Source organism: Canis lupus, chromosome 12 (genome assembly GCF_011100685.1).
Source record: "Canis lupus familiaris isolate Mischka breed German Shepherd chromosome 12, alternate assembly UU_Cfam_GSD_1.0, whole genome shotgun sequence".
Classification (NCBI taxonomy): domain Eukaryota; kingdom Metazoa; phylum Chordata; class Mammalia; order Carnivora; family Canidae; genus Canis; species Canis lupus.
The window spans coordinates 62,604,487-62,619,031 of NC_049233.1; the positions used below are offsets into that span (position 1 = coordinate 62,604,487).

The following is a 14,545-nucleotide window of genomic DNA, read 5'->3' on the forward strand; positions in this document are numbered from 1 at the left end:
ACAACCTGTTCTTCCAGAAAATTCTTTACAGTTATTTTCTCTTTTTTTAACATTTAAATTCAATTAGCCAACATGTAGTAGTACATCATCAGTTTCTGATGTAGTGCTCCAGAATTCATCAGTTGCGTTTAACACTAAGTGCTCATCACATCACATACTCTCCTTAATGCCCATCACCCATTTACCTCATCCCCCCTACAATTATTTTCTAACAAATTCATCTGCTATATGTTCAGCTTTTCTTATTTCCAGAACATTCTCTTTTTGAGAATATTTGACTTACTGCATTTGCAAATGATTAAATCAGCCCAAGTCCTCACTGTAATAAACCAAAAGAGGAAAACAAAACAAAATAAAGCAAAAAGCCCCCACTATCACCAACAAAAACCTATTTGCTTCATTTAACAAATATTTAGTTAGTACACACTAGGCAACAGTTAAGCAAAGTAAGAAACTAATTATACTTTGAGGCTGAAATAAGCACCCCTGTCCCCCACAAAGAAGGCTTTTCCATGGTCAGGCACAGCAGTTGGGAGATCCAGGATCCCTGAACTGCTGAAAGGAAGTGCAAGAAGTACCAGCTGCCATAAACACTGATGTGCCACCTGCACCGAAAATGTCTTTATTCTCCTCATGAGCAAAACATTAAAACTGCTGTAAAAGATGAAAAAGAACTTTTTATGCTAGCAAAACTTTTAGTTTTACATCACCAAATGAACTTCCGAAATAGAAAGAACATGTGGGAATGTAAAACTTCTTGAAACAAAAGGCAAAAGGAATAATTGGCCTCTAAATGAGATGGGCTAAAACCTAGAAAATGAACACACTGGATGGAGATGAAGCCTAAGGCAAGAAATGATACCTAACTGCTCACAGAGAGGAGAGCTCTAAGACTGAATCAACAACAATCCTACTTTTAAACACTGACAATGCATAAAAATTAAAGGTCAATTCTGAATAATCCAGAAACAATTTTTTAAAAGCCAGATCTGTGTAAAAATAATAGTTCTAGAAAGAGTTTTTGGTAAAGGAACATAGCAAAAATTAAAAGAGATTGAGGGAAAAAAGAAGTGGTAAGTCATCTTAGACCTTTCTTTACTTTTCTCTTTTCCCTATCCTTTTCCCTATCTTTTCATTCTTCATTCACACATGCATTAAAACTAATTTCCAACCTCAAGGCATCTTTACCTAGAGAGTTGTCCCTTTGAAGATTTTTTTCAGTTCATGCCTCAATAACAAAAAGAAAACTGTGAAAATGACTTTAATTTCTAACTGTGGTGTAGCAGTCTCAGATAAAAAGGATTAAAGTAAATTTTTAAAATAAAAAAATGAACTATTGCAAAGCTTATCTATGATGCTTTCTATATCTATAAATAATAATGATAAAAACATTAGATAAGATACAAATATATCAACTATTACTGAAAAATGAGTCAATGACTATGGAAAATGGGTCAATGACTACAGAAGCCATTAGCAGGCTTCTTGGCATTGTGAAATACTACTTCATTTCATATTACTGAATAGTCTTTACTACAGAAATATATTTTACACATAGTAACAATGCTGTGACTATCATACATGATTTTCAAAACATTTTAGGTCCTATTTCAAAGCTGTAATATATAAAAATCTCAACTTGTTGGATAATGTTAAAATTATTAATATCCAAAAAAATTATTAATATCCATATACCAAAGTGAGACACAAATTTTATAGGAAAGCATTAGTAACTTAAGTTCTCTAATAGTGTCTTGAAATTTTCTCTTAGTCTGACTATTCTCAATTTGATAATATCAAATGTTATAACCCCAAAGATAAGATTTTAATGTAAAAAGTTTCTCAATTTTTTCTGGCTTCCAAATATCCCCAATTATAATTTTATGAAAGTGTTAATAGTCACAGCTTACTATTGTCTCTCTCTCAGACACACACACACACACACACACACACACACACACACACATACACACCATATCAAGATTCAGGAAGCCTAAATTGTCTTCCCCATGCTCCCACTGCTTCAATAACCATAACTACCTTCTCCCTCAGATGCCCCAAAGTTCCCAAGCACTAGATATATATCTCTTAACACCGAAAAAAATGGCTAAGTGTTAAGATTAACTTAAAGGATTTCTTAGATAAATCAGAAAACTAATAACAGGATGTTAAACAATTTCACCTACTAAAACCACATGGCCTATAAATCCACTCATACTTAATGGAAAACCCATTAGTTAATCCTAACAATAAAGTGACATGTTAGAGTACCTAGTTAATGAAATGGAAAGTAGGGATCAACTGCTACCTTAGACAAAATGTGGTAAAAATTAAGATGGTATTTCCAATCTAGCATTGCAGGAACTCAGGAAATGGTTATGATCTTTACAACTGTGAATCACCCCACAGTGAACCGAAGACTTTATATACACAGATGACAACACAGTTTCTATATTTTATCCTTATAAGTTGGAGGGCAGATCATTTTGTCATCCTCCAGTCTACATTTAATTCACACAATTATATGAAAGAGCCTATATGTTTTAACAGTAACATCTAATGTTTTTAAAAATTAGGTGAGTTTTGTAATAAAAATATTTTACTAATGTGCAAGGTCAAAATTTAAGAGAAAATGAGTGGTCAGAGGCATAAGTAGTTGTCAATGATGGAAAAAAAATTACCTTAAAAAAAGAAAAAAGAAACTAACAAAAGGAACTTTTTATATTATATGTGTCACTGATATATGACAATCAAAAACAGAGTTTAGATTTCATAAAAGAAAAGCACAAAGAAAACCAGTGATAGCCTTTTCTACTCTATTATACCTGTAATGATGGGCTAGATAGAAAACTAACATTTTAAGTCAAGCATTAAATTACCACACAGAGGCTACTAATTAGCACACAACTTATTTTCTGATGTCATTAGCAAACACATGGCAGACTTAAATTTTAACGACAGCACCAAAGACATCAGACAAGAGTGAATATAACCTACATGCAATTTGGGTAACAGTGATTGTATTTATACCTGATTTTATTTTGTATTCATTATTATAGATAAGTAGAGAGGATAAGCAGAAAATGAAATCAAGCCTCGATTCAGTAACCAACAGCCTGGGCCACACAAGAATACATTAAGAATAACTGCATGGAATGTGAATGTTTAAGCAGTAAAATTCACTTAACACTGACAAAACAGTGCAACAATATTTAGATTCAAAATTTGCAAAGATAGTAAGTTATCACTACAAACACTATTTTAAAAAATAGACACAAGACGTGCTGAAGAAGTGGTATGTAAAAAGCCAAAATTTTAACTATAAGAAGATGTATAACTGACTTCTTCCAGGAGGTGGCACAATAAGGGAAAAAAAAGGAAGGAAAAATAAGAAACATTCTCTCTCTCTCTCACACACACACACAGCTGCAAACTCTTTCTTATACTAATTCTTTAAAAAAAAATAGTGAAGCAAACAGATGCAAGACAAACCTTTCTGAAAGCCTATCATATCCATTTTAGGTTATTAAAGAATCTACTAGTGTCAAAATACTTCCTACTTCCAAAACACCTTTCTGTAAGTGCCCAAAAAATTTCTGTGTAAGAAAAGAATCATTTAGCATAGTTCATTAGTTTTACTTTAAATTTTACAGACAGTAAAGCTATCAATCTGAGGAAATAGCACATAAAAATGTTTATATCACTTTTTGGATAGATAACCTGTATTTATACTCAAAAGACTAAAGAAATAGAAGCCTTTGTGAACCCAAAAGCAAATTTTATGCTATGAAAATCCCTTAAATTGCCTTTTAAAAATTACACAAAAACAGTTATAAAATTACACATTCGTCCAACATCTGAGTTGTCTAAAAATAAAATGCCACAAAAAAAGCCTTAACAATAGCAATTATAGCCATGTTCATTTTGCTTAGTTCGTAAAATTTTAATTTGATTTGGGTGGCAACATTGTCTTGGGTCTTACAGGAAGCAGCTGATGCAATACAAAATATTTAAAGAATATATGGGGCGCCTGGGTGGTGGCTCAGTTGGTTAAGCATCTGCCTTCAGCTTAGATCCAGCCCTGTGTCTGGCTCCCTGTTCAGTGGGAAGCCTGCTTCTCCCTCGCCCTTTTCCCCTCACATCCTTCTCCCCCCTTCCATCCTGCTCCTGCTCTCTAATAAATAAAATCTTTAAAAAAATAAAAAATTAAAGAAAATATCTCAATGATTTTTCCTTGAAGTGATCTCAAGAATTGGTAGTAAATCCAGGAAATGAACGTAACCTTACTTCAAAAACACATACACATACATAACACACACATGATAATAACCTCTAAATAGAAAAATTATGTTCAGAGGGGAGGTGGATGGGTTAAATAGGTGATGAGGATTAAGAAGTGCATTTGTCATAATGAGCACAGGGAGACGTATCGAATTGCTGAATCACTATTATTGTATACCTGAAACTAACTTTAACACTGTATGTTAACCAACTAGAATTAAAATTAAAACTTTAAAAAAATAGACACAAGAGAAAAAAAGAAAACTAGATGTTTTCTTTCCTTCTGAATTAGAAATTAAAAAAAAAAAACACAAGATGGCTGCATATTGTCACATTTACCTGTAATCCAATAAAAGTAGACTTAAAAATTAAATATCTTTAATCTTAAAATACAACACTAATGGAATTACAATGTTAGTTATAAGAAAAATACAGAAGAAAGCTCACCACTTAGGATTTCTAATGATTAGACAGAAATGAAAGGAGAAAAGTGTACCTAACTTAAAATGTGATATGAGTAGGAAGCAAACTTAGTTTATGAGGTTTCTGACTAATGAAAGCATGCTTTGTCAAATTCATCTCTTTTTCATCTATCTTCCTAACAACGTCATATATTTTTCTGACCTTGAACACTTGGCTTCTTGGAGTTTTATTCCCGTTGTAGCCCAAATCAATTCCATTACTGGGAGAGGATGGACCAATTCGAAAGACATGACAAAATATCCTCACAATCCTTAAGAGGCTCTTCATCTGAGCATCATAATTACTAGACAGACTGAAAATAAAAATTAAAATATGAACAGGTTAGGTGAAATAAAACAAATTACATCTTAATTTAAAACATTCAAATTACATTGACCATGCAGGTTTCCTAATATAAGTAGCAAATTCCTACCATGACAGGGTTGGAATGTTTTAATAGGAAGTTGCTATACATTATTTGGATTGCATATGAATGAATTATTAATGTTTAAGCAATCAGAATAAAACTGATAATCAAAGCATAAAACTATGAAGAAAAGCACCACTGTAAAATGGTTTCTTGAGGCACCAACTTAACGCAAATTCGAACTTTCACTTCTCAAAGTATATAATGTAAATTACACTGAGTCTTTAGAACTCTGAGAATATTTCACAGAGAAACAATGATAGAAATCTTGATTATGTTAAGTCAACCCACAACTCAATTGTAGAAGCTAAACTTTCTACTCTCCTATCCATAACCTCATTTTCCCTCCACTCCCCAGAATAGTAACCAATTGTTCATGTACAGTAGAACATTTACAAATTGAATAATCTTAAAGTTACTATCAGCAAGGGTGGTTCTCTAAATAATGGGTAGTCTTATGACTCTATATAAATATAGGATATATCCCACCATGGAAAAAAGAAAAGAAAAACTCAAATCCAACTAACACAATAATACTGAATATAATACAAACCTTCTTTGACAAATCAAAAAGACCTTTAGAATTCTTTACTGCCTGGGGATTGTTAATCATTACAAATATCAACCAACTACCCTTCCACAGAGAAACTGTAGGAGTTAGGCTAAATCTGTACTGAATCCAATGCCAAATCCTTAAAAAAAAAAAAAAAACCTCTTGTTGTTCAAGTGGTGGTTTCATTTTGAAATCTCTAACATCACTTATCTTGTATTACAATAGTTGCTCAATAGAGTAAAGAGTTGCATAAACTTCTGGGCATAATGGTATGTCCATCAATTGGTAGATAGATGGTATGTCAACTCAATAATATTTAATAATGTTATACGGTGACATATAGTGACTCTACTTATGATAAGCACCGAGTAGCATACAGAATTGTTGAATCACTATGTATGTTGTACACAAACTAATGTAACATTGTATGTCAATAATGATAACGTTTTAAAAAAGAGGGGGAATTAGTAATGTGGAAATGACAAATGCCTACTTCTAAGAATTTCAGTGTGGTAATGCCAAATAGAGGGTATTTTCTAACCTGGTGACATGTGAACCCAAAGTTTTCTGACACTTTCACTTCAATATTCCTGTTGTTTCTCATTCTAGGAATTATTAAATGGTTAAAAGTAGTCAATAAAAATTAGCTATCAGTTCCAATTGTTAGTGAAACGTAACAGTTACTGCTATCCACACTATTAAACTGGGAAAGCTACTTAGCAAAACTTTTTGTTTTAGTAACTTTGAATTAAATGTGTATAGAATCACTACTTTAGCTTGTACTGATTTTTGCATATTTGTCTTTATGAAGTGTTTCTAATTTTATAGCCAAAGATTGTTAAGACTGATAAAATAGAAATGTAGTTTAGCTGAAACTATTTCTTTCTTTGTGCTGTCACTCAGAAAAGTTTAACTATAATGATTCTCAAATTCTTCCATGAGAAAGAGGTAAATCCTCTGCAACATTACCATAGATATAAAAATTTAAGTACCTGATCTAGGAAACACTTCATGAGACATCTTAAGAAGTATTTTCTTACAGTGGAATCTGAATATCACTGTCAATTATTAATATAGTCTAAAACTTTGTATTACTATATCCAGTTTAAACTTCTTCAAGCTAATTCAATGGATCTAAAAAATGTTATTTTTCACTTTACAACCTGTGAAATACCTCTTTAGTATTATACAAAAGATCATAAAATCCAAGCTTCATCATATCCTCCATTTAATCATAAAATGATAATTTCTTCCCAAGCCATGAGGTGTCTCAATATAAAAGTTTTAACATTAATTTCCTATTTCAAAGTCCTATCAATGTACTTACCTTTCATTTACATAAGAGTATACTTTGATTCAGTGCCTTACTAAGCAAACAGTTGTGATTTCTGTTCATTTACACATTGATAACTATCTTTATCTTTAACCATATGTATACAGAAAGCAAGATAACGTACTTATTTAGAAGAACACAACATTATCCGCAAAAGGGCCTTTAATAAATATTTGTCCTTAGTAAATATTCCTAGAATCAGTCAAACAAAAGGCTATCCATTTTTTTAAGAGTAAGCTAAATAATATCTCAATTGTCACTAGGAACAATTTGCAAAAGTACCATGAAACATAAACTGGTAGGGAGGAATAATTTGTATTTGAGATCCTCTTAAGACTCTACCTTGGCAGTTGGGAGATAATAGCAAATATATATACTGGTCTCTGCCCCTGGTTCCTGGCATAGAGTTCCTAAAATCCTCATAATCTCCTAAGTGATAAGAGCACTAGGAGCATCTTTTGTTCCAATATTTGATCTTTGATCCCACTTCCTAAATACAGCTCCTAAACCTCTTATAATTTCTGGGTGATAGCAGTGTTTCTTGTTCTCCTGAAGTGACTCTTGGTGGGCTCCTGGACGGAGGCTGGCCACAAGAAAGATGAAGCCATGATCAGAAGCTTGGAATTTCCAGACCCACCTCACATTTTCCAGAAACGGAAGAAGGCCCGGAAATGCAGTTAATGATCAACATGCCTACATGATAAAGCCTCCACAAAAAGCCTAAAAATATGGGATTCAAGAAGCTTCCAGGTTGCTGAACATATCCACATATTAGGAGGGAGACAACACCCTCAACTCCATGGAGACAGAAGCTTCTGTGCTCAAGATCCTCCAGCACCTTCCCCTATATATCTCTTTACCTCGCTGATCATCTACATTCTTTATCATATCTTTAATAGAGTGGTAAATCGAAACAAGAATACTTTGAATCTCAATTTGAATACTTTTAGCTATTCTAAAAAATAATCAAATCTAAGGGGAAGAAGATCATGAGAATCTCTGATACGAAGTGAAGTCAGACAGAGGCTGTAGGTAATCTGGGGACCTACTACTTGCAATTGGCATCTGAAAGTGGGATCAGTCTCATAGGAATAAGCCCTTAACCTCTAAGATCTGATGTATCTCTAGATGGACAGTTGTCAAAGTTGAGTTAAACTGTACACAGCTGCTGTCTAAAGAATTTCTGGGTCTGAGGAATAAAAAACCCACATATCTTGGTAAGTGTGGTAGTAGTGTGAGAGTAAAGGAGAAACACAGGATTTCCCAAAACAGAAAACAATACAGTAAATTCTAATAAAATACTAATAACCAATACTCACTACCAATCTCAAGAAAAAGATACACAGAACCCCAAAATGGCCATAATTAACAGATTTCACAGAACATATGAAAAATAGCATTGTAAGTCGTGAGGCAATGCAGGTTAGCAAAAAGTTTTAAAACTTCTATGGTTGTGCGATGGGACACCTGGGTGGTTCAGTCAGTTAAGCATCTGCCTTTGGCTCAGGTCATGATCCCAGTGTCCTGGGGTCAAGCCACATGTCGGCTCCCTGCTCCATGGGGAGCCTGCTTCTCCCTCTCCCTCTGCCTGCCACTTCCCCTGCTTGTTATGTGCGCTAATAAATAAAATAAAAATCTTAAAAAAAAAACTTGTTATGTTTATAGCTCCCTTTCTCCTACCCTACTTCTGTTCCACTAAACTCCTTTATTACTTGTTCCAAATTGGAATCCAGAATCTGCCCTTTACTAATGATAATAGAAATCCTGGTTCTTCTAATGTATAGCTTGGTAAATCGTTAAACTTCAGTTTTCTTCTATGTAAAACGGAAATAACTTTCTAAATAACAAAATTACTGTGAGGTTTAAATGAAATAATGTATTTGAATGTTCCTTAGTTGAGTGCGTGGTTAATAACTATTAAAGGTAAACTTAACATAAATACATAAAAAGAGACTTTCTCATTACTGTGGAAAAGCAAAATATAGGACAAAGACTTAAACAAAAAAATAGGTTAAGTTTCTAATGTAAGAAATGTAGAGTATTTATAATAACCAAAATCATTATCTCTGACATTTTCCATTTATATAATCATAATCATCAACTTTACTATGTGCCACACACTATGCTTGGCACTTTCTAGTACCTTATCATTGTATTTTACAATAGTTCATTAAGAAGATATTTAATACCATTTTCCAACATGGAAATAAAATCCTGAATAGGTTGTAAATTAAATATAGGAGGGATCTTGTCTGTTTTATTCACAATCAGCTACCAGGTGGCCTGGTGGATAGTAGGCACTCAGAAACATATATTAGATACATGGGTAGATGATAAAGGGAAACTCAAAACAGTTACTTGCTGAAATCGCATAGTAAATAGTGATATCTGGAGTTAAAACCTGAGTCTGGCTGACTCCCAAGCCATGCCTTTATTTAGTATGTCTGAATTGAAAGTACTCATCAAATAAATGGATTAACAGAAATGACTAATTAAAACAAGAGCATTACATAAAGCTGAAATTCAGTGAATCCCATAAACAGAATCTAAAGTGGTCTCAAAGGTAGAAACTGAATAAAAAAAAAAAAAAATTAGCAGATGGTATAGTGAGTAGAAATGCTGAAGAAAGACTTAATGGAAAAACACAAGAGGGTGATGTTGGTACCATGAAGGATAAGGGGCCTAGCAAAGACCCTTCTAAGTAAATGGTATAGAGCGTGATCCAATCTGAATGAAGTATATGAAAAGCCCAAGGAAGAGAGAAAAAAAAGGGCTAACTTAATGGATTTGAAAATGTAGCTGATTTATAGAAACAGCAGAGTGTCGGGAGGAAGAAACTCCAGTTGCAAACACAGAGACAGAGAAGACCATGACCTATTCTAAGACTGTCAAAGTATTAAAAAACATGAAAAGGAAACTGCAAAGGAGAAAGCATCCAAATTAGAAGTGGGCCAAATTTATCAGCTAAGAAAAAAACACATGAACCATTTCTAAATGGCTGTTTATTCCCTTTTTTATTAAGATTTATTTATTTGAGAGAGAGCATGTACATGTGCGGGAACAGGGAGCAGGGTGAGGAGCAGAGGAAGAGAGAGAAAGAGAATCCCATGCCGACTCCACACTGAGTGCGGAGCTGGACACAGTGCTCAATCTCACAACCCTGAAATCATGACCTGCATCAAAATCAAAAGTCAAAACACTTACCAACTGAGCCACCCAGGTACCTCTAAATGGCTGCTTATACCTAATTGGGGCTGTTTATTCCTAATTAGGGGGAGCTAACATACAGTGAAGTATGGGTACAGGAAAATGCAATATATATATAAACACAAGTAATATAAAGGCATTACCTCCATGGACACAGCAATGAGCCATTAAAACCACAGCATCTTTTGAAAGAATAAAGAACTGAACAGGCAGTCCAAGTGGCTCAGCGGTTTAGCGCCGCCTTCAGTTCAGGGCCTGATCCTGGAGACTCGGGATTGAGTCCCATGCCAGGCTCCCTGCATGGAGCCTGCTTCTCCCTCTGCCTGCCTCTTTCTCTGCCCCTCTCTCTCTCTCTCTGTCTCTCTCATGAATAAATAATAAAAACTTAAAAAAAAAAAAAGAATAAAGAATTGAACAGAGGAGGACAGTTTAAGGAAAAAACTTTATAAGGAATCATGTGGATATACTGAGAGGCTGAACAGTAGTCCGTACACAGAGTTCTATAGTGATCAACATTCTTAAACTATTTTCTTGAAGGAGGGACATAAAAAAAAAAAAAAAGACTCCTAAACTTTCTGATTCTTCTTTATGTATATTTACTTAGATAACTAATCTATCATCTTATAAAATTTTAGACATCTATGTCCAAATCCACTTAAGTAAATATTTTTAGTCTCTCTAGACAAATATCTCCCAGTAAGAGCTGACTGCCCTAGTCCTTTAAAATGAAACAGTAAGTCAGCAAATTTTTAGAACATCTTACCACTGATGAAAACATCCAACAAAATAAACCATTCCCAGAAAAGCCAAAAAAACCACAAAGCTGACAGATACCACTACCTATTGATTTGTCTATATTTTGAAACACTTACCTAAGCAGTTTATGCCCATTTGTTGTGGCAACTTCAGCAAGGCTTGTTAGAATCTTTAGGTACTGGCTTTCACTTTGCTGAGACAAATGTTCCAGAACTTGCCGTAACTAAATTTTTTACAAGTAAAACAAAATGTGATTATACAATAATCTATTAAACTTTATCAAGAAATTGAGTATCTATTAGTTTAAAAAGTATCCCGAAGCCAAGTAGCTGAAATCAAGTCCTTTACAGCTATTTTGTCTTGCATAAATTCAAAAGCTAATATACAGATGACATAAAATCTTTTCAAAATCACCCAGTAAAAAAGCAATAAGAAATATAAATAGAAATCACCAAGTTAATTTACAGAATCTGAATTCCAAACTTTAATATATGAGAAGTTTAAGCTCTGCAATTTTTCAGAGTAAAGCTATTATAAACTAATGATTACCAATGATACGATGATATTCCTCCTTAGTTATTTTCCCCCTATCTATGGAGAAAATTCCAATTCTTTTAAGCAAAAACCAAAGACCCAGGGGTATTCTGGGTAGTTCAGTTGGTTAATCATCTGACCCTTGTTTTTGGCTCAGGGCTATGGGACTGGGACTGAGCCTCAGGTTGGCTCTGTGCTCAGTGCAGAGTCTGCTTGAAATTCTTTCCCTCCCTCTCCTCCTAAACATGCTCTCTCATAAACAAACAAATAAACAAACAAAATCTTTAAAAACAAAACAAAGACCCAGAGGGCAGAAGGTTCATAGGACTAAATAATAGCACAAAATTTATTAGTATACTATTTATACTTTCCTATAATGCAGATAAATTTGAATCATTAAAATATTTGTAATAATAAAATTACTAAGTACATTTTAAAATACCATATATGCTAAGCATGAACAAAGCTCGTTCATTTAAAAGCTATAGTACAATTACATTACCATGTTTTCTCGGAGATCTTCATTCTGTGTCATTTGAATAATTGTCTGGAAAAGCCTAGGGTGATACTGAATTAATACTTCACAAGTCTCTCCATAGCCACCCTAAAAAAGAGAGAGAGAGAGAGAGAGAGATTTAAAATTATCTAAATTTTTTAAAAAGTTCCTAATAGAGAATTTATTTCCTCTACACACCAATCTGATACTAAATGTGTAGGTTTTCCACACCAAGCAATTCTCCAACTGTCTATAAACACCAACTAAGTGTCATACAACTTAATTCAATTCTGATGCTAACTACGCACAGTTAACACAGACTCCACAGGTTAGGAGCTCAGTCTCATAAAAGTGCCCCCCCCTTCAGAAGCCATTCACAAGACCAGGCCACCCATACTTCTAACTAACCAGCTATAAGTCAGGAGTTCCCATTAATCCTTCCTCAGGTTTGATGATCTGCTATTTGCTGTTTGATAATAGCTTCCAGAATTCAGGGAGACACTTTATTTACTATAAAGCATGTAACTCAGGAACAGCGAAATGGAAGAGATACACAGAGTAGAGTATTTGGGAAGGGGCATAGAGCTTCCATATCCTCTCTGGGTGTGGCACCATCCCACAACTCTGATGTGTTCACCAACCAGGAATCTCCCTAAGAACCCCACTGTATATAGGATTTTTATGGAATTTCTATTACATAGGCATGATTAATTAAATTATTGGTCACTGATAACTAAAGTCAATCTCCAGTCCCCCTTACCTCCCTGGGAGTGGGATACAACACTGCTCTGTAGTCACATGGTTGGCTTCCCTGACAACTAGCACCTATCCAGAAGCCACCAGCCACCTCATTAGTGTACAAAAACATTCTTTTCACTCTGGAGAGTCCAAGTGCCTGAGAGACTCTTGTGTTAAGAACTGGGATGAAGACCAATATATATTTCTTATAATATCACAGTTCCTTTTTCAAGATCATATTCTTTTTTAAAAAATCATCTTCTAAAAAATAAAAAATAAAAACAAAAAAAATAAAAATAAAAAATCATATTCTTTATAGAATAAAAATCTTTGCATCTATCCTCTCATTTGAGGGGAAAAAGTGATTTTACCAGTGTCAGTTTCTATCATAAAGTAAAGAGCTAAGAATATGCATTAACATATACATAACACATACCTGTACACATAAATCCAGAGGCGTTACTCCATTTTTATCTGACAGATATTTAGCTCCTCGTAACAGAAGAATTTGTGCTGTGTCTCTCTGACCATGACTGTACAGAAGTAAAACCATGTAAAAAAATAATCTTTTTAATTTAAAGTTTTTCTCTATGAATTATAGACAGTCAGTATGAATCAACAGAGGATTAACAATTTTTAAAAACTGAGAAGAGATCTGAATTACATCCTCAACATCTAGGAAAACATTTCCCAATGTTAAATCATACCTTCACTATGTAGATAAACTGACCTATTAAAAATCTTAAAATTGAACTTAGGACACATTACCTATATAATAAATCATAATATCTTGGGATAGGCAGCTACTATTCAGGCTTATGTGCTATTTTTTCTTCCAATAATTTCTTCCTCAACTTTAGCCTGACCCTTCCTACCACACCCATCCAAGTCTCTAGATTTTTAGTCAAAAAAAACCTCAATATTCAAAACAAAAGTACATTTTATGGCACTTTAATACTTGGCAGAATAAATAAATACAAAACGAAGGAAGGAAGGAAGGAAGGAAGGAAGGAAGGAAGGAAGGAAGGAAGGAAGGAAGGAATACAAATATCAAAATAAGAGAATGAGAGGAGGGTAGGGATTAATACCCAAAAATATTATCCAGCTTTCCACCTTCATTTTATCAACCCACACAGTTTGGCTTCTGTTGACAGTTATTTAATCTGAGGTAGAACGAACAATGCTCCTATCCAAATGCCCATTTTCTTTTAAGTAGTAAAATTAGTAACCATCACTCTTTCAGCTAGGAGGAATCTAATTTGGACGACAGTAACCCCTAGACTCTAGGGTCTTATTATTCAGTGAGCTAATCTGATCCAAGATAGTCTAGGCAATAAAAAAAAAAATTTGCAATCCAAAGATACTATAGTTTAAAGCTAATTTTACCAAATGCCCAAGGAAGTCATATGGTTTGGAAGAGTATGTGATCAAAAATTTTTATTTTGTAGTTGATAAAAGCTACTAACTTAAGCACAGGTGAAACCAGAATTCAAATCCCTGCTCTTCTATACCAATACTCTTCCTACAATACCATTACACCTAAAAAGGTACGTCATTTCCCAAAAAGAAAGACAGATTTCTCAGAAAGTAAAAAAAAAAAAAAAAAAAAGCCTATTCATTCTTTTCCACAAAATGACACTGCATAAAGTATAATTTATAACCAAATAGCATTAAACAATTAAACAATTTTAATTTAAAAAATTTTTAATTTAATAAAATCCTACTATGAATCTGATGGCAGATATTATAGATGTATCA

General features: G+C 33.7%; 1 protein-coding gene across 5 annotated transcripts in view; it reads right to left on the bottom strand.

Moving 5' to 3' along the window:
* The window catches only part of HACE1 (HECT domain and ankyrin repeat containing E3 ubiquitin protein ligase 1), a 107,890-nt gene that overhangs the window by 48,626 nt on the left and 44,719 nt on the right, over positions 1–14,545 (bottom strand). For all 5 annotated transcript variants that reach the window (XM_038554813.1, XM_038554816.1, XM_038554814.1 and 2 more), the window contains 4 exons: positions 13,224–13,320; positions 12,056–12,157; positions 11,136–11,242; positions 4,906–5,056 (listed from right to left, as the gene is read on the bottom strand). In XM_038554813.1, the coding sequence (XP_038410741.1) occupies positions 4,906–5,056; positions 11,136–11,242; positions 12,056–12,157; positions 13,224–13,320 (457 nt within the window). The remainder of the gene's footprint in view (positions 1–4,905; positions 5,057–11,135; positions 11,243–12,055; positions 12,158–13,223; positions 13,321–14,545) is intronic.